This window comes from Cotesia glomerata, linkage group LG7 (assembly GCF_020080835.1).
Source record: "Cotesia glomerata isolate CgM1 linkage group LG7, MPM_Cglom_v2.3, whole genome shotgun sequence".
NCBI lineage: Eukaryota > Metazoa > Arthropoda > Insecta > Hymenoptera > Braconidae > Cotesia > Cotesia glomerata.
Window position 1 is genome coordinate 21351398 of NC_058164.1, and position 25313 is coordinate 21376710.

Sequence of the window (25313 nt, forward strand, 5' to 3'; positions counted from 1 at the left end):
GACTGTCAGTTTTTTTAAAGTTTCTGACAGTTAGTTTTCTTTTTATAACTAAAAAACTGGTACAGAAGTGCAGAGAGCGTATGCAATCGATGTTAAATATCAAATTTTTAATTGAATTCATCTCGGGTTATAGGTGGTCAATCGACTTCAAATTTTAAGGGAGAATACTACTGTGACGGTCGAAAAAGAAGGTGATTTTCGGGAATTTTTTTGACAGGGAAAATAAAGGAATTTGGGGATTGGATTCTTTTTATTTTATTAAGGGTACATTAAAGATTATTACCCTAAATTTTTCTTAAAAAATATTTAATTATTACAAAATTATTAATAATCTCGTAGAGCACTAGAAAAAATTTCCCCCTGCACGGTCGTATCGATAACTCAAAAACGGACCATTTGAAAATAAAAACCCAAATTTCTTTTTAATCAGTAAGGATGTAGTTATCGTTGCACGTATGGAATTTTAAAAATTTTGATTTTAAAGATTTTTTTAACCGGGTTAAAACAAAAAACAACAGTAAAAATAATGAGAAAATTTTCAGTCACCATTTTTTTGAAAATTAAAATATGCCATTTGATAAAAAATGAAAAAAGAAGGATTTTGTCAGTGTCGTATCTTTATTTTTTTTTTTTTTATGCAGAGCTATCGCAAGTTCAATACCGTTTGATTCTTAATTTAGACCTAATATTCGCTAGCTATAGAAATAAAGTGAAAATCCGTTCTAACTGAGATTCGAACCCGAGCCGCGCGCTTGCCAAACCGATAACTAACCCCTACACCGTACGACCGATGAGCTGACTCACATCTCATCATTCTTATAAGCTAAATCTATATGGTGACGATTTTTCTGAAAGTTTTTTATCTTTCTCTACCCTATTAAAACAATTTTCAGAATTTTTTCAAATTTTCTTACCCAACCGAAGAACAGTTACGAGTTATTTAAAAACAATATCTTTTTTTTTTTTTTGGTTAAATAACCATAACTTTTTTGAAAAATGACTTATTGGGATGTTTATTTTTTGAAAATTTTTGTTTTTAAATATACTTTTGAGAAAAAAATGAAAATAATAATTTGGATTCATATTCAACGTTTTTTTTTTAAACTTTCGAAAAAAACAAAAATTTCGGCATGATTGCCATTTTTGATTTTCGATTTTTTTTTTTTTTTTTTATAAAATACTTCAGTATTTTCTGCGAATTTCCTGAAATTTTCAGAGTGGCATTTTTTTTCTTTCATTTTTTTTTTTAGAAATGAAAAAAAAAATTTTTTTTAAATGTTTATTTCTCGTAAAACCAATGAAAATTTTTCAGCAGATTTAGAAAACTTCAAAATCCGAGAAAAAAAATAAAAACAAAAATTAAAAATAATAATCATCAAAAAGATTTGATTATTTTTCAATAAAGTCAGATCAAAAATCATAAGAAGCTTTGAATGTTTTTTTGTATTTTTTTTCCAAAACTACATGCAAAAACAAAAAAATTAAATTGTTATCCGATCCATTTTGGAGCAACGCATGAACTTTCAAAAATTTTGAGGCAATTAATTTCAAACAAAATTTGATTGAATTTATTTTCATTTACACAGCTAAAACATTTTTGTTGAATGATTTATAAACAGTAAACTTGAATGGAATATGACTTTATTTTTTTACACGTTTAAATAATTTACATATCCTAAATTCAGGAGAATTTGAGTATTCTTTCACTATTAGACATTAGTTTTTGAAAAAAAAAAAATACGAAAAAATAATCCAATCTTATTGATGATTGTCATTTTGAATTTTTTTTTTGTTTTTTTTTCTCGGATTTTGAATTTTTTGAATCTGCATTATTACAAATAAGTATTACAAATAAGTATTTGAATCTGAAGTTTTTTAAATCTGCTGAAAAATTTTCAGAGTGATATAACAAAAAACAAACATTGAAGGAAAAAATTTTTTTTTTCATTACTAAAAAAGAAAATAGAAAGAAAAAAAAATGCCATTGAAAATTTCAGGAAATTCGCGGAATATACTGGTTTTTTATAAAAAAAATAAATCGAAAATCAAAAATGAGCATCATCCCCAAATTTTCGTTTTCTTCTAAAAGGTTAAAAAAAAAACGTTAAATATGAATTCGAATTATTATTCTGACTTTTTTTTCTAAAAAGTACATTTTAAAACAAAAATTATAAAAAAAAAACATCCCAATAAGTCAATTTTCAAAAAAGTTATGGTTGTTTAACAAAAAAAAACTATTTTTTTTTAAATAACTCGTAACTTTTTTTTGGTTGGGTAAAAAAATTTGAAAAAACTAAAAATTGTTTTTAGTAGGATAGAGAAAGATACAAAAATTTTAGAAAAATCGAAAATCGGCGGGGTCAAAAGTGGTCGATTTGGCATGAAATGCCCCATATATTAACCCGAATATGCTAACGATAAACGTTAGAAAAAATATAAGTTGAGATGTTATTGCTTATTACCGTCCGTATATTTTATGGATTATCGATAAATTGTTGCAACATTAATTACAATAGTCATAATTTTTATTTCAACTACACTAAAAAAATTTTTTGCAAAGATATAAGTTAAAAATTTTCTAAGTCCAGTTTTTTACTTATAAAATTTTTTCTATTATGAAAAAATTCTATGTTCTAAAAAATAAAAAGATGGAATCAACCAACAGACCCTCGATGTAGGCTCTTTAGGCTCAAAATACAGTTTTAAAACTATGATTTCGACCTCAACAGCCTATTTTTAGGCCGATGAGGGTGAAAATACAGTTTTAAATTTCAATGCAAACCCAACAACAAAAGAAAGGAGGCTCATGAGGCTCAAATCACTTTTTTAATTTCGACTCGGGTACCCTTAAATGTTTTCACATGAGATTTAAAATCAGTACAGTAGTTCTTCTGTTGGTTTATTATTGTTAAATAAAGCAGGAGGAAGTTAATAAATAAAGAGACTCTGGTGCTCAAGATTGTGCCATATTTAAAAGCGATACCCAGATTATTTTTCGACGGAGCTAAACATCACCGAGACAGTTATTTGCACCCGAAATATTTCGGTATCGATTTGTATTCTGGTTGTTTATTTATTTATCGTAATTGTCCTCGGAGATCGAAGGACTGACCGATTCGATGAACAGATAAATTATAAATGCTTGTAAATATAATAAATGACACCGATAACTTGGAGCAACAAAGTAACAAGAGCTCGTTGTTCAGTAAATAATTAAAAGAAAGCGTGGTAATTGTCGACCAGGGAATTGCCGTGGTTAATTTATCGGTTATTAACACTTGAAACGCGTCGCGACCTTCGGATGTCGACATACGCCCAAGAAAACGTTAATCGACAATTATTTTATTTTTTAAGAGGTTTTAATTATCTAAATATTTAAGATAGTACCCGTACTAAATACAATCTTACTATAAATATTTAATAAGAAATAATATTTAGAGGTGGATATACAAATAGATTTATTATTAATATTTTCATCGGAATTATTAAGCACTAGAACGATCGGTTATTTATAAACAAACTTATTCAATTAAAGAGACAGTTTAATATATATACATAAAACAAGATTTATTATTATTAATAAATAAGTACATAGATATACTGAAGATATTATTGTAAAAAAAATATATATTATAAAGCGACTGTATTTTTAATTTTATTTAATATTTAATTATATTAAATGTGTTCGTGGCACTGCCACTTGAAAACATAAATAATTGAAATATAACTAACAAAAATCAACTAAAACGCTCAATTTAAAATCAGAGGTAATAAAAAAGACTTGTAACAAATAAAATATAAAAAAAAAAAAGATAAAAACAATACCAATTAAATGAATGTAAGATCGATTTATAATTGTATCTATTGTATTTTATAAAAGAAATTTTTTATTCTTTTTTAAAAATCGTTTCGGCTCCATCATAATTTTTTTTATTATTTTATTTATTTTTGATATAGATAAATATTTCTGTAAATATTCTTTTCAATCACTAATAAAGTAACGATCATCGTTACCGGCTAACAGTACTCAAGAAAATTATTTTAGCAACATAAAAAAATCTTAATCAAAAATGATTTTCCTTTGTATTAATTAAAATTAAATTTTGTGATAAAAATATTTAAATCATTTTAAAACTATCACAAGTGTAAAAAAATAAATTAAATTAAATCAGTATGCTCACTCTGTATTTATGTTGACTAATAAAATTAAAAAAATAGAAGCCAAAATATCGTAAAATATTTCTTCTCCTGTCATAAGCACAATTTTATTGATATAATTACATTTTTAATTATTTTATTTTTCATTTTAATTTATTGTGGTTTTAAAAAAAATCTGTGAAGACTAATTCAACTTTAGAAAGTTTAGAAACCCTTAAAAATAATTAGTGAGTGATTTTTATGAAGTTAAAATGCGTAAAACTGCAGAAGCTTAACGAGTGGAAACAGATTTTTTTTTGGACACCCTAATGTGTATATATTTAGTTACAAAACCTGTTAGTTTTCATTAGTGTTAAATTTTCCAGGTACTTGCGGTGGATTTTAAGCCCACTGATAGTCGTGTAGGTCAAGAGGAAAAAAAATATCACAAAAAAATATATATTCTTTAAAAAGCAAGTTAAAAAAAAAAGGCAATGTACCAGGTCATCTGTAAATGTTTTAACAAGACTTGTTTTTCTATTATTATTCTAAGAAAAAAAATTATGGTGAAGATAACATGTATTTAAATTTTCTACAGAAAATTTTCTCAATTAGAATTACTTAAATTTTATTTTTAACTGAAATAATTATCAACTTTTTTATATAAAAACAATTTTTCAAGAAACGCAAAAATCAATAAAATATGTTTTTCTATGAAGATGACAAAATGTTTTTTTTTTTTTTTTTTTTTTCTCAATGAAAGCAGTTATCTTGACACCTTTGAAAAATATCTTATTAATGATAGGAAAATGAAAATAGTTATCTGCCCTGAAGTAATATTCAAAGATTATCTCTAAAACCTGTAAAGGTGCTATCAAAATATTAAAATTCAGAAAGTTTAAAACCTTGACTGCAATTGGGTTTTTAGTAAGTTAAAGAATTAAGTGAATATTCAAGTGTATTAATTTTTTTTTCCGTTCATTAAAAATGGTTTGACATTTAAATTTGTTTTGGTGCAGACAAAGGTAAGTAAAAAATAACAATTCTCAAAATAATCGAACTATATTTAAGGTAAAAAAAAATTATTTTCTGATTTTTTAATAAAATATCTAAAATATAGAGTATTATTAAAAATCTTTGAAGAAATAAAAAAAATATTCCTTCACATAAAAAAATATCCCTTGATAAAAAAACTCAAAATTACCAAACAGGTTATTGAGGATGAAAACAACGAATAAATCCTTTACGGAATTTGTCTTCGGTCATTCAACGGAGGCACTTGCTACTCATAAAACTCATACTGAATACCAATTTAATAAATTCCTCACTCGAATCAGGATCCAAGGCTTTGATCTTCCTCAAATAATTCAGCATACATACGCAAATTCTGAAAAACTCAATTATACATTTATGTATTCAGTGCCTCTACCTCTTCATTCCTCTTCTGAGAGTCCAGGCTATACTTCAAAACAGGATAAATTTTTTAGAAACTGATAAATTTGAGGTAAGGATTACATTCATCAAGCACATAAATATTTTAACGTGAAAATATAAATTTTGATTCCTACGAAAATTTTAATTAGATCTAGGAATAAAATTTTTCAATTTTTGCAAGCGATTTTTTTTCGCATAAATCACAAGAAATAAGCAAAAAAAATTTTCTGTAGCTTATAAATTTTTCAAAAACCTTTTGAAGTGTAATCAGACTATTATAGTCAACTATCTTTAGTTAAAATAACATTAGTAATTTATTTATACTATATATCAGTATTATATAGCACTGATGACCAGTAAAGATGGTACGTTCTCATTACGTGTCGTGCTGGTATGCCAGAATAAAATGAAAGACCCCAGCCATCTTGAGTTTGTAATCTGTCTTTATCTGACGCACGAGGAACTGAAAAAATTGGCTTCCCTCTCTCACCGGTTCAGTCTCTTTCTCTCTTATACGGAGCGACAGAGAGCGAAAAAGAGCCACAAGCAGTCCAGGTCCAGATAGGGACTACGGTGCCTCGGACAAGTGCGGGGCAAGAAGAGAGGGAACTAGTTCAGTGAACAAAACAACATCGGGCGGTTGCACGCTAAGCAACGCGCGCCGTACCACTACACTTTGTATATATATATATATATATATATATATGGCTAAAATGCTTCAGACTTCAGACATATTTTCATTTAATTTCATCCAGCCTTTATTGATACATTTTCTTATACTTTTAATATTTTTTTTAATACTCGTCCGTGAGTTGAAATAAAAAATAAAATTAAAAGTAAAGTAAAGCTACCTTTATTTACTTTATTATATTGAGAAAATTTCCTTTTACCATACGGAGGAATGGAGTTTGAGATAAAATTAGTTGGACAATTAAAATAACTTAGCACCTAAAGGGCAGGTTATCTCAAAGTTAACGCGCTGCTAAAGAGACAATCCGTGTACCGGGCGTTCGAGGACGTAAGAACTTTCTCAGGGACAGTGTAGTATTCAGGAATTACATTGCATTATATTTATGAATGTGTGATACATTATTGTACGGATAATAGCCTACTGGATTTTTAAAGATTTAGCAGGAAACGTTTTTATTATGATTCCTATAAAAATTTCGGGCTTTGTTCCCTGGAATGCCTTGCATCGTGATCGAGGCTTGTCCAGATCCAGATCCAGATATAGGATGTATATTCACAGGCGAAGGTTTACTAAATTTAGCTTACGAATTATATTATTCGAGGGACTTTGGTTTCTGGTCACGCAAATCCCGGGACACACGTAATCCCCAATAAGCAAAGTGGTCTCGCTTTTAAATAATAATTCTTTTATGGTCCGTTTGCCAGGAGAAGTAACAGATCTGAGACCTTGTTCCCATGTACTAAAAAATTGAGGCTGAAATTTTGAAATTTTAGACTCGAAATACTGGTCAATGAACTAAAATTATTGGTGTTGCTTTTTGTTCAGAAGGTTATTATCAGAACGGTAAAGATAGAAAAAAAATATCTAGACGGTAAATTTTCGATAGGTAAAAAACTAAAAAATTCAAAATCTTGACTAAAGGGTGAAGTTTACAATAAAATTGAATTTTCGGTAAAAAAAGGTCTCTTGAGATTTTTTTGGGTATTCAATATTATACCTAGAATTTTGATTTCAACCTTATAATTCAAAATGATGCATAAAAATAATTTGTTTCTTTTTAGTAATTTGTTACAGTAGCGTGAAAAAATTTTCTCATTTGTTATATCCTTCAAGAAATCCAGTATTTAATACGATTTTCACACCATCAATTTCTAATTTTACACGTGGTAGCACATTATCAATTTTTTCCAGCTTGCTCCTGAAAGAATTTCGACCTACAAAAATCAAGATAACAATTATAAATTATAGTACAGTTAAATTTTTTAAGCGTTAAAAAAACTCTAATTTAAAAAAATCTAGATTATTTAAAAAAAAATTTTACATTTTAATATGCGTTACAAAAAAGCATGATTAGTTTATTCTAAAATAAATATTACGTTAATTTGTAATCTCAAATACCAATATATGGCATAAAATTCAGTTCAATGACAAAATTTTTCATAAGATCTATCATCCATAAACCCCGGTGCTTTAAAAATTAAAAACTAAAGATCGTTTGAATAAGAAGACGACAAAATTTATTGGGGTCTTACAACAGAATAGCTGTCTAATATAAACAGTGAAAACGGGTTTTGTGTTTTAGTTCACAACCATCAAACGGCAGGAAGTTTGATAATGGTGTTAACTTTTCCACCTTAAAAATGAAATAGAAACAGTGTACTAACACAGGTGTCTCCAAATAAAACCTATGAGAGCGCAAACAATGATAGGAATAATAAGGTAACTTGAATAAATAGATGAGACCCGTAAAGGGAAGACTAAAATATCCATATATATCAGCAGCAACTGGTGTATATTGTACAGTGTAAAGCCGGCTGGGCGTCGGCGAATGTAAGAAATAATATGTAATGTAAAGAACCAAGTGGTATTGGTAAGAAGTAGACGATCTCTTCGAAAGCGCCTCTGGCTAAGCAAATTCCGTCTCTTTTCCAGCTTCTCTGTCTATAGCAGACTCCAGCTGGTACTCGCACAAATCCGCAGATTCGATCATGGATCACGGATCGCAAATCAAGCACCAATACCGAGCCCAAGTCTAACTCCAGCAACAGCATCTTCAGCAACAATGACAATGACAATGCCAACAGCCATCAAATCCTGGCAAATTTTGATTTGGTTGATCTAATGCCATAGTCCATAAACCAGAGGTGAGATGTCCCACTGAGAGGGCGAGTTAAATTTGAGTAATACGGCCCTGATAGCATTCTACTTGGTCCAGGCTCAGGCGCAAGCAACCACTTCCAACAAGTTGAGGTCCTCGAATATAAAGCCGGTCCCCTTCGCCAGCCGATTCTATCTTTGTCTTAATCAGGCCACCAAGATCTTGCCTTCTTGTCGAGCAGCTTCTCCATCTTCCATTACATTATATTACAATCCCCCACTGTTCAGCCAGATATAGTTAGTTCTTACACTGGCACATTCGCATTCAAGGTATCTCAGGTAAAGCCTCTACTCTACTCCCACTATCTACCAACTGGGGACCAGGTAACTCAACGAAGAAGGAGAATTCTTAGAGCAGGACGGAGGTAGCAGAGGAAGAAACTGTGTAGCACATCCAACATCCAACATCCAATATCCAATCCAGCAGCAGCGCTACTAGCGGCAGCCAAACGCAAAGAAACTCACCGCTGTACTCATACTGCTTCTCTTCTACCCATCGGTTGCTCGACACACAACTCACACACAGACACTTAAACACACATATTCACACACTTAGACACTGGCATGTGGATTGAGGTGGAGGTAGCTTACCTGACGGCGTCCAACACGCAGTTAAACGCGCTGGTACCTCGAACCTGCTACTTACCACTTGTGTGCTACAGTTATGTCGAATCAGTTTAAGTTGCTACTGGTGTACTCTAGTTTCAGCTGCACTATTACGTGAATTAGTATTGTGCCACTATGACTGATAGCTGACTGCTGTTAGATCAGCAAACTCAAAGAAGATCTCCTGGTGGATCAGTCATCGGATTTTTTATCAGTTATTAGTTGATCCCAACTAGTGTCAGTGATGTGTTGCTAGCTTGCTTTTTTTTCAAAAAGGCTTAATGCATTATTGTAGCTCTTGTTTTGTGGTGTGATAGTGATTGCAATGAAATCCTGGATCTGGAACTAACGCTGGAGAATTTTATACAAGGTCACAGGTAATTAAATCTTTGTATGGATGCTTTGTATCTGAATGCTGTTGAGTTCCAGTGCTTAATAGCAAAGGGGTTCTTAAATCTCAAATATACTTCAATAAGGAAATCGGTTTTGGTAGTTTGATACTGGTGTCTACAAGAAATGTGTGATGATGTATGCAGCGCACGGATATTTAATCGGTGATTCCATGATGGCGGCGGAGGACCAGCCATCACGGCCCCGCGGAAGCCATGTTGGCAGGTGTGCTTCGTGAGATAACCAGTCTCTTGTGGTAGATTCGTGGAACGCGCTCGCGTATGATACCTGATTGCTGCCGATAGAGTGCGCGTTTTTATGTATACACATCTACACTAAGACAGTTAAGACTATGATTAACGATTGTAATTAACACCTTAGACGATACTAGATGATATTACTTGAGCATGGATTTTTAAAAACAATACACGCCAAGAAATATTGTAGATTTTATTGAATGTAATATTTTATAAAATCTTTTAATCTAAGAAATTTTCTCTTCTCATCTTTTAATAGCTTAAAATTTTTTCATTTTTTAATCCGAATAATATTTTCTTCAATTGAGGTATTAAATTTATCAAAGTCAAATTTTATTTTTCCAAATTAATGAGCAACAAAACATTTCTTCATCAACAAATGCTGTATTCTTAAAAATTTGATGTTTATAATTAATTTCTACATTCTAAAGTCACTGCTCTGTTTATAGGTACTGAGCCAAGGAGACAAGATGCCAACGGACTTGGTGATAACCTCTTCCGCGGCGGAAGAAACACGGTCGAGGGACTTGCTGATATCCACGAGGAACACATCTCATGGATCAAGTTCCTCAAACTCAGGAGGAGGCTCTGGATCTTCTGGATCCCGACAGTTTGATCCAGCAAGCTTATCAGCTTACCACCACCATCACCATCATCATCACCATAGTTTCGTAGCGGGGCTAGGCCATCCTCATCACCGGGAGTCATCAGCTTTCGTTCCGGTGGTACCATCGCGGCTGCATCTAGCGCCTTATCCTGGAGATATGCATCCACATCTTTCAGGACCGCCTCCGCAACCGAATTCAGCGAATTCGAACCAGGAACATGATGCTCCAGATGGCCCACCAGTGAGGAAGTCTTCTAGTTATGACATAATGGCGATGATGGCTGACAAAAGGAAGGAACTAGCTGCAGCACGAGCTCTTCTTCTGCCACCACCTCCACTGTTGGAGCCTCCGCAAGGATACCCAGTTTTTACGGGTCCATTTCCTGGTAGCAGTGCCATGTACCCACCTGGAGGACCTCTAGCTCATCAGCACCTAGACCGGAGATTGCTTCGTGCTCCAGGAAGAGCATCTAGACCTAAAAAACAGTTCATTTGTAAATTCTGCAATCGGCAGTTTACGAAAAGTTATAATTTGTTGATTCACGAAAGAACTCATACTGACGAGAGACCGTATTCCTGTGATATATGTGGAAAAGCTTTTCGACGGCAGGATCATCTTAGAGATCATCGGTAAGGATTGATTCATATTAAAGTTTTAGATCATTTTTATTGAAAACTGGTTATTTTTACCGAATATTGGTGTTCCTATTGATTCATTCTTACTAATACAAACCTACTAGTTGAAAAATTTTTGAATACCCTATTTCCATCCACCCTTTTAAACATTTCACCACCGAACAAAGTTACCTTCGTCAAAACAATATCCGTTCTAAAAAGATCAGTTTCTAAACTTATAACACCACCAAATTAGATCAGATTAACACGGATAATAACAAGATAACTTTACTAATCCTCATCATATTCCAGGTACATCCACAGCAAGGAGAAGCCGTTCAAGTGTGGCGAATGCGGAAAGGGCTTCTGCCAGAGTCGCACCCTCGCAGTGCATAAGATTCTTCATATGGAGGAGTCACCCCACAAGTGCCCAGTCTGCGCCAGGAGCTTTAATCAGCGCAGCAACTTGAAGACGCACTTATTGACCCACACCGACCACAAGCCCTACGAATGTACATCCTGCGGGAAAGTCTTCCGAAGGAACTGCGACTTACGTAGACATGCACTTACTCACGCAGTAGGTGACGTCCCACCCGAAGCCCTCGAGGAAGCTCTTCGAGACGACGACAGTCCTGAAGAAGATGGCCCAGAAGCTTCAGGTCCGGGTCCTTCTAGTTCAACTTCTAGTTCAACGTCTTCCAGTAATCCGAATCCTAATCCCAGTTCTAACTCAAACCCCAGCAGTTCCTCTTCAAGCTACACACCTCAGAACCTGACACCAAGACCTCAGCTGCAAATTCGACGGGATTTGCTCCCAGTGAAACCAGCTACCATTACCAGTAATGGTCAAAGCAACCCCCCAGCTCATTTACCGCCACCTCCTCCTCCACCACCACCAATCCTTACCTCCTACCGCCGAAGACTTGGATCACCTGGTCCGTCAAGGGTTCTCCTGGAGATTCAGGAACGAGAACGTGAACGCGAACGAGAACTTGAACGACAAAGGGAACGAGAACGGGAACGCGAAAGGATTCAAGAAGAGAAGTCTCGGGCTCCAAGAGCTCCAACTCCGCAACCACCGCCACCACCTAGACCCGCACCTGCTAGACAAGGATTCACCATCGAGGACATAATGCGCCGGTAAAATAATAAAGAGACACTAAAAGTGCTTATATTACTTATATTGCTTTAGACTGGTGTCAGAAGAGCCGGAATCCGCTTAACGGATTCGTAATGACTTTAAAAAAAAGAACGGTGTGGCATGCTTCTGTACCATCAATCATCGGACTCTTGAGAGTCGAGGGGCATCCATTATCCCAAGGACAAAAAGATTTGAATGTGCGTGAGAATATATGTGTGTTGGTTTGAGTATGAGTAAGTTAAAAATGAATATCTATATGCTTTATGTATTTATAAAGAGAGACTGAAGGCGATTGGACTGAAGTTAAGGAAATGGCGGAGTCATCCTTCCCGCAGAGATTTCAACTCCCAACTTGAGGATCTAAGTTATATCCAAGACACTGCTCATTGCCCGTACTCGTTTAATGATGTAACGCTCATATATTAACTATTCATAAGCATAAATCCTTTTTTTTTTGTGGTGATCAACAAGTACAATCTCAATAGTGCAACGACCACTAATTCTACATGGTAAAAAATTTTTAAATATTTAACCTTTTCTAGTTGACTTTGATTTTTTAATTTGTTTAAGTTTTGATTGCAATCAGAATTTTATTATTCAAGAAAATGTATACTTATTTTTGGTAAAATCTTTTACTGTGTAGAAATGATGGTTATTTAGCTTCCAGCATCACACATTATCGTTATCAGTAACTGTAAGTGAAATTTTAGGTTAAGAACGCTTCGCAGTGCAATTGGTCGGTGATAGTACTATTATTTTAATCAAACAAAGGAAACCTAGCTGGAATTTAAGAAAAAGGTTTAAGTTTAGTGTAGCAGTTACAACTATACGGCAAGTAGTATCCTCCAGCAGGGTTTCTATTCGGTGTAAATAGATGTGGCCTGTGCCAATTACGTTAACAAAGTGAGCATAGTGTGATTACAAAAGTGCTTCCAAGAATTAGTATAAAGCTCACTGTTGAAAGTTTAAATGATCCTCGAAGATACAAAGGCTGGATTCGTTCTTTGTGGATGCAAAATTTACCCGCTTAAAACCAGCTACGGACTCTTATGTCTCGAGAATCCAGTGTAGGGTATAGGACACTAGCATCTACGTTTAGTTTATGTGTGTGTATGTGTGCTACCGTGTGACAGGTGCAATCGTTCTGGAAACCGGCGGTAGATGTCGGGTGCCAAGGATTGGTTACCTGTCCGTTAAATCTATTCGTGAATTAATAATAATAAATAGTAGACCCTCATCTCATCAACACAAAAACCAGGTCTATACCCGAGTATTGGTTGATGGTATACCTGCACTTTCTCGTGTAGTTTTCAAATAAATGTTAACTATTAACTAGTCGCTTTGTCCGGGTCTATGGACGATAAATGGTAGCAGTCTTTAAAAAAATATCACAAAGGGACTAGACCTTCAAGCTTCTGTTCTCATACTTCTTTTTCTGCCACCCGATATTGCGCCATAAAAGAAATTCTATTTGTACCACTTTACCGAGAAGCAGCCATAGGTTGCCGGAATTTACTGAAAAATAGCTCATTTTCAGTTCTTTCTTATACTTGCCCCAAAAAAGGGCTTTTTGTACGTTTTTTTCTTTTTTGAGTGTTGAAGAGGCCCAAACAACCATTAGAAGGAATTTAAAGGTTTTATCCGCATCGGCTTACATCAATTTTGCCAAATTATAAATTTTTTTTCGAAAGAATTTTTTCAAGTTTCTGCAAAATTTTCCCTGAAAAAAAAACGTATCGATTATGAGTACAAAAAAAAAAAATTTTTTTTGTACTTTTTCTAGACCAAACATAACGAAAAGAACTCATCTGACAATAAATAATTGCTTAGATAAACAAAAAATTATAGAAGAAGTTTTGAAATTTTTAACATTTTTTTTCTGGGCGCCAGTAGAAAAAAGTAAAAATTTTAAATTATTGATAACTTCAAAACTTTAAATTTTTTTTTAATGCGTTATAATACCTGTTTTGTCCCCTCAACATCTTTAAAGATTATTTCAAACTTAAGAGCTCTTTTAGGTCAATATAGTAAAAAAAGGACGAAACCGGATCCTCTAAAAAAATCTATTTTTTTTTCTCCGAAGAAATCTATTGTCAACATAAGTGAAACTGCTACCAAGCATATAAACTTAAAAATTTTATCAGCAATTTTTTTTAATTTTTTTGTAACTATTTTGAAGCCTTTCTGCACAAAGGAAAAATATTGGACATATTTTTAGAAACTGAGATATCAATTTCATGAAATGTCATGTATTTAAATGGCTTAATACCTATTCCACTTCAACAAGTTGACAATATTTCATTTTGCATAAAAAGGGCGGACAAAAAAATTCTTGAAATCGTATTTTTTCCTGGGCGGAGCAAATTAATTTCTTTTAAAAAAGGATAAGAGTGTGTCTGTTTTGCTTCTTGGAGAGCACAAAGAAAAAAAATTTTTAAAAATCCTATGTGGCTTCTGAGCATGTTAAGATGTGTGTGTTTGTGTTGATGAAAGATACAAACGTAAATGCTAAGTGTCTTATACCCTTATGTTATTAAGCGAACTCAAATCGGTTGAAGGATCTCTTAAAGAATTTTTAAAAAAGTACTTTATAAATAAAAAAAAAAAAAAAAACTATGAAGAAACGAGAGATGAGGTCGTATTAATTATGTGATAATTTAGGTACATTTATCATGTAAACGTATAATGTATTTTGAAATTGAACAATATTTTTATTTAGCCTAATTAAGATACAAACAATTTTAATAAAATAAGTAATGTCATGATATAATGAATGTGTTGGTTGTTAAATTTATAAATATTAAAAAAAGTGATTCTTGTTTTTGTGAAATACATTGAATTGATGATTGACTATGTATAGTACAATTTTATCTATTTTCTTATAAGCGGTTGTGACGAAAATTGCGGCCATGTTTTTTAGGATACCTATTTTTATTATTAATATTAATATTATATATTTTTATGTTTAATGTACTGTAATGTCAATATAAGGTCGAGTATTGTTACGGAAAATACAACTGATGTAATATACGATAAGATTATAAAACAAATATATATAGATGAACAAATAAAGGAAATTATTATTCAAATGTTTTTGTTTTTCTTTCATTTTTGATGTTCGGGCTTACTTTTTAGGTCAGTGGATTTTTTATTAACTGTACAAATAAGACATATTTATAAAAGGGTTGGAGTAGAAAAATTATGTAAAATGAAATCAATTCTAAAAATAACGGTAAAACAAATAAAAAAAATTATTTTTAATTTTTTTTTATTAGTTGCGCATCTATTATCGATTCTATAAAATTTTTGTTGGTATTAAAGGTCGATAGACCTCCTAGGAATCCTGTAATTTCTTTTTTTTTGGGATATTAATAGTTATCTGAATAGAAACTATCGAATTTTCACGAATTATGGTAAATTTAAATTATAAAAAGAGTAAATAAATTTATTAATGATTAAATTATTAATGGTTCATTAAGAATCGCTCAAAAAGGAAATATTACTACTTTTGACAAAAAATAATAACACAATGAATTAAAAATATTTATTTGTAGTAGATTGAATTAGTTATATTTGGTCACAATATAGTTAATGATAACATCGATAACGTTATCATTTGGATATAGACGAAATCAGTTAATATTAGATTCTTAGTAAAACTATAGATGACGATAGATGAAAATAAAGAAAAAAATATTACGCCCTGATAGACAGCGCTTTCTTAGAAAGTAGTTGACTTCCAGCAGTTACGGTTAATTTAACATCAAGTTGGCGGTAATTCTTCACTAAATAACAGTTGTAAGCAAATTGAACAAAATCTACGGCTGCAATTTGAATACAAGTTAACACTAAGCTTTTAGTTGAATTTCCTTTCAACTTTACAACAACTTGACTAAAATACTTATACAGCAACTCTTGACGTCAAATTGCAGAATAACTTATAGACAACTTAACTAAAACCGCTTGGTTTGCTAACTCTTTCCATCAAGTTGGCTACAAATTTCGGCAGTAGATTGACGACAAGTTTGAGTTAAGGTGGCTATCAGGGACTTTAACCTGTTTTATGACAATGACTGATAGTGAAAAGTGAAGACCTCTAAATTACCTTCGGTTGTAATAGTAGAGTTTACATAAAGTGAGAAGAAAATTTGTATGATCTTTTGACGGCTAAGTAAATTGTAAAAATAGTCATCTCTGATAACTTGCACACAAAAAAAAATTTACTTGAATCAAGTAAACAATTTTGAAGAACTTCATATTCTTGATTTGAGAAGAAAAATTCTTAAACTAAAAAATTTTTATTGGTTTAAGTGAATTTTACTTGATTCAAAAATTCATCGACTTGATTCAAGACAATAAAAATCTTCAAGATTATTTTCTTAGGTCAAGAATTTTTCTTTTAATTCAAATTAACTTTTTTTTCAGTAGATCACTTTTGTTCAACTTGATACTCGTAAATAAATTGTACGTAATTTTTAAAGTCAAGTTGAACTCAAATATTTCATGTATATTTACCACCAATTTAACCACCAATTAATTATGATTCGAAAAGTCCAATCTTTTCGTAACTATTTTGGATCTCAAGGAGCTCAAATATTTACAAACTTAATCATTCCTATCTTTTTTTTAGCAAAAGCATAGCGATAAGTCCCACAAATGGCCTATAGGGTCAATTTTTTTTTAATTTATTATTCTATATTATGGATTTATTGAATTTTTAAAAATCGGGAAGTTATAGGTTTTACCCCGTTTTGCAAAAATCGAGATTTCATCAGATCTTGACGTTTGAAGGTCACAGGAAGCTTCCCTGACTATCCCCGCGAGGGTGTCACTATGTCTTTTTTTTTTTTTTTTTTTTTTTTTGTAAAGAGGTACGAAAAAAGATCTTCAAAAGACACCGGTATCGTTAACTCTGCCGCCCATCTTCCGGCAGATATCGATAGTCGGTAGTGTGGAGATTTTTACCCACTAAAAAAAACATTCCTCTTCCCCTCTCCTCTAGATGGTACGGGGAGGACTGGATTGGAACCGCGTTAGCATTACTTCAATCCAGTCGTGCTGCGTCTCACGACGCCTACTCCTGGCTACTGGTCCCTTTCTGCGATTTTGTCTTTCAGGAGGTGCTGTGCATAAACTGCAACAGCTGACCAGTTTTCCTCTTGTTTGATCATATAGGTCACCAGGCTTGAGGGGGAGAGCCTGGTGCCTATGATCTCTTCGGTGCTTCTTCTGTAGTCCTTCCATCGAGCACACTCGAAGAATGTGTGTTCGGCGTCGTCGATTTTATCCGGGCAGTATGAGCTTCTCGAGCAGTTTTCCAGCAATGTCTAGCATACAGAGTGGTCTAAACGACGAAGGTGTTATGGGGGTTCCCTTACCTTTGTCTAAGAGAACCAATCTCTGCCGTTTCCAGACCGCGGAAAAGGTGCCAGTTGCCAAGCATGCGTTGTAGGTGTTCAGGAGTAAGTCTGGGTATTCCAGGGCTATAATCTTGATCACCGATGCCGGGATGCCATCAGGTCCAGGTGCCTTTCCTGTTTTGAGTGACTTGGCCGCGTCTTGATGTCTGTACGTATGTGTGTGTGTGTGTGTGTGTGTGTGTGTGTGTGTGTGTGTGTGTGTTTTTTTATTAACTTAGGGGGGGGGGGAATCCCTTTTACGGATTCCAGGCATAGCTGTTCGGCCTGGATATGTGGCGACTCGACGCAGCGTCATACTAAAACTCGACGCTAACGCCTCTACCCACTACATCCTAAACCCCTTTTCTTCTTTCCTCTAATCCCTCATGGAAACCGCCGTCAGGCATTATTTCGTGAGGGGAGGATCTAGCTACTGCTATTCCTTCTGGTGGCTAAGGTGTTTATTTTCCTTCTTTCTAGTTTCTGTCATTTACCCTTTTGTGTGTGTGTGTGTGTGTGTGTGTGTGTGTGTGTGTGTGTGTGTGTGTGTGTGTGTGTAAGTATGTAAACCTCCTATAACTTTTGAACGGTTTGACCGAATCTATCACGGTTGGTGCCATTCGAAAGGGCTTGGCCAAACTTAGATTTTGAATACAATTTGGACCGATTCGGACCGATAGATTTCGAGAAATCTAAAAAAAACTGTGAAAAAAATTTTTTTTTAAAGTGATTTTTTTAAATAACGTTCAAACGGCTTTATCAATCAACTCCAAAAACTTATCAGCTCTTAGCCTTAAAAAATCACGTCGATCGCCGCTAATCCGGTCAAAATCGGTTGATTCGTTCGAGAGATATCGTGAAGGAAAGAAAACCGAAAAAAGTGTTTTTTCGGAATTACTCCGAAATTTCTCGTTTGATCAATTCAAACTTAAAGATTCTTCATAAGGCTTAAGAAACTGCGTCAAATGCCGTCAACCACGTGAAAATCGGTTCATTCATTCAAAAATTATTGCGGTTTGAAAATTGAAAAAATAGTGTTTCATCAAACTTCTATCAGACTTTTGAGCTCGAAGAGCTCAAAAGCATAAAAAAGCTATCTTTTTGAGCTCGGAGAGCTCAAAACAACACATAAATTGTATTTTTGAGCTCGAAGAGTTCAAAAACGGCATAAGTGCAATTTCAAGCGTCCAGGTATGGAATTAGCGGGAAGTTGCAGGAATGGCCTTCCGGGTCAACCGTTTTCCTAATTTTTTTAAGTGCCAAGTATACATGTAGCATGTATTTTTAAACTTTCCAAAAGTTTTATTGGTATAATCTAAATTTTTACAACGCTTAAAATCATAAAATATATTAAGTACTCATTTTTAATGAGTATTACAATTCAACCGGTTAGCATTGCAGGACATCTTCTCCAATCACATATGAAGAGTTATATTAATCATAATTATAGCAATTGATTACTATCGATGATTTTCGTAGCGAGTTCAGCTGTCGGAAAATCGGCTATAATGATATACAAGGTGTTTCTGGGATTGCGAAAATAATTAGTCATTCGTGGATTCATGAACTTAGCAATATCGAATGGTGATTCCAAAAAGCCACCATGGCCAGATAAATAATTAATGTAGCATAGATTATATATATTCGGATCGAACATTTTATCTTGAAGGTTTTTAATCATTTTCCATTTGTCTATATATGCATCTAAGTAGGTCATTTGCCAAAAGTTTTGAGTCGTGCAGGGTAAATAAACTATACATCTCGAGAAACTATGGTGAACTTGGCCGAATAAAATTTTTCCACGATGTTCTCCGATAGTGTTACTGAGTGACCAATATCGGACGAATCGTCCTTCGTTTTGAACATATTTTTTAAAAATTCCACATACGTTCAAAGTTGAATTTTCAGCTTCATACTCCTCTTGCATTAGCAATATTACTAGCTCTTGGCGATGAGCTTTCAAAAATATTTTTATCTCTTTTAATATATCTTCAAACATTTGGTTTAAGAATACGAAATTATGATGCATCGCAAATTCATTGTTTTTGCGACGAACTCGCATATCAAACACGCGAACGCCGAATTCTAATTGTTCAGTTATATTCATCACTTGGGTGTTCGTTAAACGACCTCTCACAGAATATGCTGCTGAATCATGAGTCCCGAGAAGTGCGACTGTGTTCAATCTCCGCGAATCTGGCAGATTCGACAAGTGAGTACTTGGATTTGTCTGGGAAACCGGACGTGTCGGTCGAATTGGCTCTAGGATAGGATAGCCACATCCCATTGTTTCCGAACACAATATTGCTACTATTATTATTAGTAACAAAATTTTGAACATTTTCTTTATTTTTGATTTACCTGGAACATAAACTTATGAGTTTAAAAGATGATAAGCTTGGTTAATATTAACGTCTACCGAAAAAAAAATTATATAGAAAATTACAATTCTCGTCTTAATCTAGGACTAGACTCGAAATACTTCACTTTCATAATTTTACATGTTCATTGCCGAGTCAGAATAATGAACCTACATAAACCTACATGAGCCTACAGGACAATTTTTAATTGTTTTAATCGATATTTTTATCTTGAATTGTTTTGATTGATCAATATAACCTCACAAAATATACTCATACCAATATTAAATAGTACAATACAAATAAATTTAAATAGTAACTAAAAAATTATTGATAAAAAAACTTAAAAATTCAATTTATAAATTGGATAATATCGATCAAAACAATTGAAAATTATCCTGTAGGCTCATGTAGGTTCATGTAGGCTCATGTAGGTTCATTATTCTGACTCGGGAAAATTTACAATGTTCCATCGTTAAAATCCGTATAAAAGTAGTCAATATACGAATTTTTACGACATAACATCGCAAATTTTGAAACAAAAAAGTTTGGAAAATCCGAAAGTGCACGCCTCATAATCTCATTTTCCATAATAAAATTGATCAAAATAAAATACATAGTATATTACAACCCAAGGCCAGAAAGTTGGATTTCCTGGCGTATGGGATATGATGGCCGAGGCGTAACCGAGGCTTTCATATCACATACGTCAGGGCATCCAACATTTTGGTCGTAGGTTGTATACTATTTTTTTTGCTCTCCAGCTGAAAGTACGCAACTCCGTGGAAAGGGTTTCGCAAAATCGAAGCGAAGCCGAGGTTTTGCCGGGCGCGAGGGGGGCGTCGCCCGACTTTTGCAAAGCCGAGGCTTTGCTGATCGGGGCGGGTATAAAAAAAAAAATAAAAATAAATAAATTGAAAAAAAATATGTTATTTTAAACTTTACTAACAAATGCTCTGATTAAAAGTAATAACATGCACAGAATTTGTCACAAATATTTAAACTCGTTCTAATAACAGAATTTATTTTTTTAAGTTGATTAAATATTAGTTTTTAATTAGTAATCGACGGCTAAGAAAGATTGGAATTAAATTATTAGAAGCTTATAGAGTACATTGATTGTTTTATAAACAATAAACATTGCTTTACCAACTGTCAAAATATAAAAGAAAGCAAATAAAAATTCACAAAACTATTATATTTTATTTTTTAAACTTTTTATATAAATTATTTGAGCAGTATTATTATTAAATAGTTCATTAACAACACTGCAAACTCAAGTGTTTTACTTTTAAACACATAAAGTATTTAAAAGTTTGTAGTCACTTTTTAAACATTTTATGGTGTTTTATTCAATGGAAACGTTTTAGGCGTTTAATGCACTTAAAGTGTTTTCATTAAATCACTTAAAATGTGTTATGATCTAAAAACATTTAAAGCGTTTTATAAATTTTTTATTAATACATAAAAAATTAAAAATCATTAAATTATTTTTGTAGGATTATTTATTTATTTTATTTTTTTTTTTAAGTTTCAATTCATAAATGAATAAAAATTACATAAAATTATAATGAATATTCTTAGGGAAATTTCATTTTACATTGCATGCAAATTACATTTTTGTTTTTTAATTATAAACTATTGAATTTTTTTAAAGTAGGTGTTGTTTTGTATTTTTAATCTAAAATAATCTTTAATTAAATTAAATTATATCAGAAAGAGAAAACATTTGAACAAAAAACATTTTAGTTTCACACATTCCAACTCTAAATCACTTTTTTTCTATCAAAACTTTTCTGTTTTTCTTACATAAGAAAATATAAATTGCTATATTTAGCAACTATTTTATTGTATTCGTGTATCTATAGATTATTAATTTTTAATGAAGTGACGTACTAAAAAAATATTTCCATAACAATTTGAGTTTTACATTAATAAAAAAATAAATTAAGATTTTTTTTTTCAATAAATTAAAATTAAATAAAATGCTTGGTAAGTATCAAAGTAAAAATTAAGTCCAATACATTACTTATTTATTTTCTTCTTCTTTTTCTTTTTCTTCTCGTTTTCGAATGAACTTCAATAGAACTTGATTTTTTTTATTTATAGTTCCCAACACTTCACTGTCGATGTACTCTAACATGTTTAAGTACTGTTTAGGAAATACCGTGTCCCAAACATAGTAAGCTGCTAATAAAGTAGCTACCACCTTTGGTACTGTAGGATTGGAAACTTGAACTCTGACATTGGTATCAGCAACAATAAAAGCAGCGCTAATTTCTTTATTATCAGAGTATATAATAGCTCGAGGAGACTCGTTCTCTTCAGTCACAAGACAATCAGTAGATGAACGTGCCTGTAATAAAATAAGTTTTGAGTAAGGTAAAAGATCCAGTTATTGACACTGGCCTAGTTATTTACACTTGCAATTTTATTTTAATTAAAAAAACAAATCAACTCTAATAAACTAATAAGTATATTTTTTAAATCATAAATTTTAAGATAATTTATTTTTTAAGAATATTTTATTTTTTAAGAATATTTTATTTTTTTAGTTAGAACATAATTGCAAGTGTCAAACAACCATGTCCGTGTCAATAACTGGGTTCTTTACTTTAATATTTATTTGTTTAAGTACATATTAAAAGCACATTAAAAAATGATCTAGCTTTTTAAAGTCTTCGTTTCTATACAACTAGAGTATTAATAAACTCACTTCATAATAATAGAAAATATAATAAACCTTACTTGTTTAAAAGTAAACAAAGGCTTAACTTCCTTCTTTACTTTTCTGGTCACAGCATCATTCAGTTTTATTACAAGGTTTCAATCGAAAAAACATCAATTGTATGTTTTTAAATATCGAATCCTCAGTGGTATTTTTTAAATTATAAAATTCAAAGAGTATCTGTTTAAAATGAATTTTAAGGAGTAATTACTTTTTTTAGAGTATAAAAAAATCAAAAAACTAAAAAAATTACTTACCGAATCACAATCATTCAAATGGGGATATTTTCTTACCACTTCCAAAATTGACTTAGCTTCATTTTTTATCCAATTGAGACGCTCATTTAATGTTAACTTAATAAGACGTTGGACATGAGACGTATTACCTTCTTTTCCTTGTTTTTTCTCTAATTCCAATAAAGCTCGGCTAACATTTAATGTAGAAACCTCAGATCTATAAAATTTAATTCATTTATTACAAATAATTTTTATAAATAATCATATTGAGAGAAAAAAATATTTTTATAAAGAAAATATGTTTGGCTAAAAAGATTTATGCTTAATAAATTCTTATCAACAGTAATTTGTCAGCTGTTTTCAAAATCAAAATACATTTCAAAATAAAAATTTCCAATAAAAAAATCTCTCAAATGAAAAAAAAAAAAATATCTATAAAAAAACATATTTTTTCTTAATCTAATAAATAATTATGATATGTAAAATTATTTAAAACATACGTTTCATTTGATACTTCCACTTTAGACATTTTGGGGACATGATTGATATTTTCTTCTGCATTTCTTTTTTTTCCTTGCTTTTTTAATGTGGTTCTGTGATTCCTTATCCAGGTACTTAATTGAGTTCTCACTATATCCTTTAATAGGAAAAAGTTTTTATTTTAAGTCTAGTAAATTTACTATTATTTTTATTAGATTATTGTAATTGAATTATTGACTAATAAAAAAAAATACTTACGTAACCTTTTGGACCACCTTTTAGTAATGGATAAGCTGATACAATGGTGCTAGCAAGATTCTGGTAGTCAATTTTCATCGGCTGTCCATCAGTTGTTTCCCATAAAAATGATGCCCAATGATAAATCAAATCTTTTTGTGATGCTAGAACTCCCAAATCTTCAACTTTTTTTTTCAAATCATAAGTTAAAGAAGGTAATATTGCTGGCATCTTGATAGAACCTGGTCCGGTTTTAACGATACTTATCATTTTCTTTGACTGATCAATTTTTTTTTCGTCAACACTAATTTCACTATCTAGTGGGATTTGCGACTAAAAAAAATAAAGTTAAATAAATACATAATACTTAAAAATAATCAAATTACATATTAATTTTAATTGATGATGAAAATTCAACTTAACAATTAATTCAATTTACTAACCTCAGAATTTTCTTTAGTTGATGATGCATCATCATTTTGATTTTCGATTTATTTTTCTGATTCTAAATCATTCAACAGTTCTGTATATAGAATTTTATAGGGAAAATTTCCATCATTTCCTTCTAAAACATCAGTTGCAGCCTCAGGTGTTGGCAGTAAAAGAATATTTAACTTCTCTTTATCTTCTACAATGTCATCATCTTCCACGTCGATCCACACATCTTTATCATTATCTTTTTTTTGTACAACAATAACTTTATTTTCAATAAACTTTTTTAAACACGTATCTCGTTCACAAATATCATGAATTTTGTCTCGTATAATTGCAACGTCAGAGACACTTGGATCACGTTGAAACTTTACACATTTTGAACGCCCTTGCAAAGAACAAAAGACTTTTTTGTCCATTTTTATAATTTTTATCAATAAAGAAATGACTTTACGAATGTATACTTAAACTTATTCTATTTTTTAAATTGATTATTAGTAACAATAAATTTACATTTGTTATTAACACGATAAGGGTAAGACTTATCATGGAATGCACCTCAAAAGCGGGAAAACAAAATAAGAACGAACCTACTCGTGCTGCTGGACTCGCTAGCTTGTGTACGTGCGTGTGTGTGTAACAAGCGCTAGACCAAGAAGCCGCGTAGCGCCAATGTGTATGTGTGAGATGTACACATAAACTTGACTGAGAAGCAGCGTAGCGTCAACGTGTATGTATTGGAATATGAGAATAAACTTAACTGAGCTAAAACTATATGTGAATATTAGTGATACAGTCAATCAGTCGTTATACATTTCTCGATTATAACCACTAAAATTTTGATGTGACATATAAGTCTATAGCGATAAAATATATTTATTTTTTTAACATAAAATAATAATAAATAAATAATGATTCTTGAACACGAAGATTTAATTTTTCCGCATCCTGTCACATCTTTCAAACTCAATAATCAACAATACATTCCTTTAATTAATCATGAACGGTGTGAATTTATCGGTTAAAATAGGGTAAAAATATCCATGTATTATAGAACTTATAATCTTTTTTTTTAATCATCTTCCAAAACAATTACACATCTACAAACTTATGTATTTATATTGAACTTATGTGTAAAGTATACCTATGTATATACACCATTTCAATTTTCAATGATATATTTTACATTTATGTAAAGTATTCTGTTTAATAAGTGTTTTACAATAAAAATGTTTTACAGATAACCGTTTTTTTTTCTAGAAACGATTTATTTGCTAATACCTGGTTAGTTTCAAAACGTTTGACTGTATACTAAACGTTTCACAAATTAAAAATGTTTTATTATAAAGCAGTTTGAAGTGTATTTATTGGTAAAACAGATGAAATATTTTAAAACTAAATACCAA

General features: G+C 31.8%; 2 protein-coding genes and 1 pseudogene across 3 annotated transcripts; 1 reads left to right on the plus strand and 2 right to left on the minus strand.

Moving 5' to 3' along the window:
* Positions 1–5618: 5618 nt before the first annotated feature.
* Positions 5619–15124, plus strand: LOC123268578 (protein bowel-like). 2 transcript variants are annotated; one of them, XM_044733801.1, is made up of 3 exons: positions 5619–5641; positions 10122–10909; positions 11207–15124. In XM_044733801.1, exons 2-3 carry the CDS (start codon positions 10143–10145, stop codon positions 12036–12038), a joined length of 1599 nt encoding a protein of 532 aa, XP_044589736.1. In that variant the 5' UTR covers positions 5619–5641; positions 10122–10142; the 3' UTR covers positions 12039–15124. The 2 variants fall into 2 exon arrangements, with proteins under 2 accessions (XP_044589736.1, XP_044589735.1); XM_044733800.1 differs by lacking the exon at positions 5619–5641 and adding an exon at positions 8271–9402.
* LOC123269740 (1-phosphatidylinositol phosphodiesterase-like) lies at positions 14952–19721 on the minus strand. The gene is made up of 2 exons (XM_044735576.1): positions 19323–19721; positions 14952–14960 (listed from the first exon to the last, which is right to left on the minus strand). The coding sequence occupies exons 1-2, from the start codon at positions 19719–19721 to the stop codon at positions 14952–14954; spliced, it is 408 nt and encodes a 135-aa protein (XP_044591511.1).
* Positions 19722–21823: 2102 nt separating this feature from the next.
* On the minus strand, positions 21824–24326 carry LOC123269741 (annotated as a pseudogene).
* Between the last annotated feature and the right edge of the window lie 987 nt (positions 24327–25313).

What these genes read in the sequence shown, in the direction of transcription:
- LOC123268578 (XM_044733801.1), top strand. Translation starts at nt 10,143, where the DNA reads ATGCCAACGGACTTGGTGATAACCTCTTCCGCGGCGGAAGAAACACGG. An exon ending in GATCATCTTAGAGATCATCG is followed by an intron (nt 10,910 to 11,206) that starts GTAAGGATTGAT and finishes ATCATATTCCAG; the next exon opens with GTACATCCACAGCAAGGAGA.
- LOC123269740 (XM_044735576.1), bottom strand. Translation starts at nt 19,721, where the DNA reads ATGGGATGTGGCTATCCTATCCTAGAGCCAATTCGACCGACACGTCCG.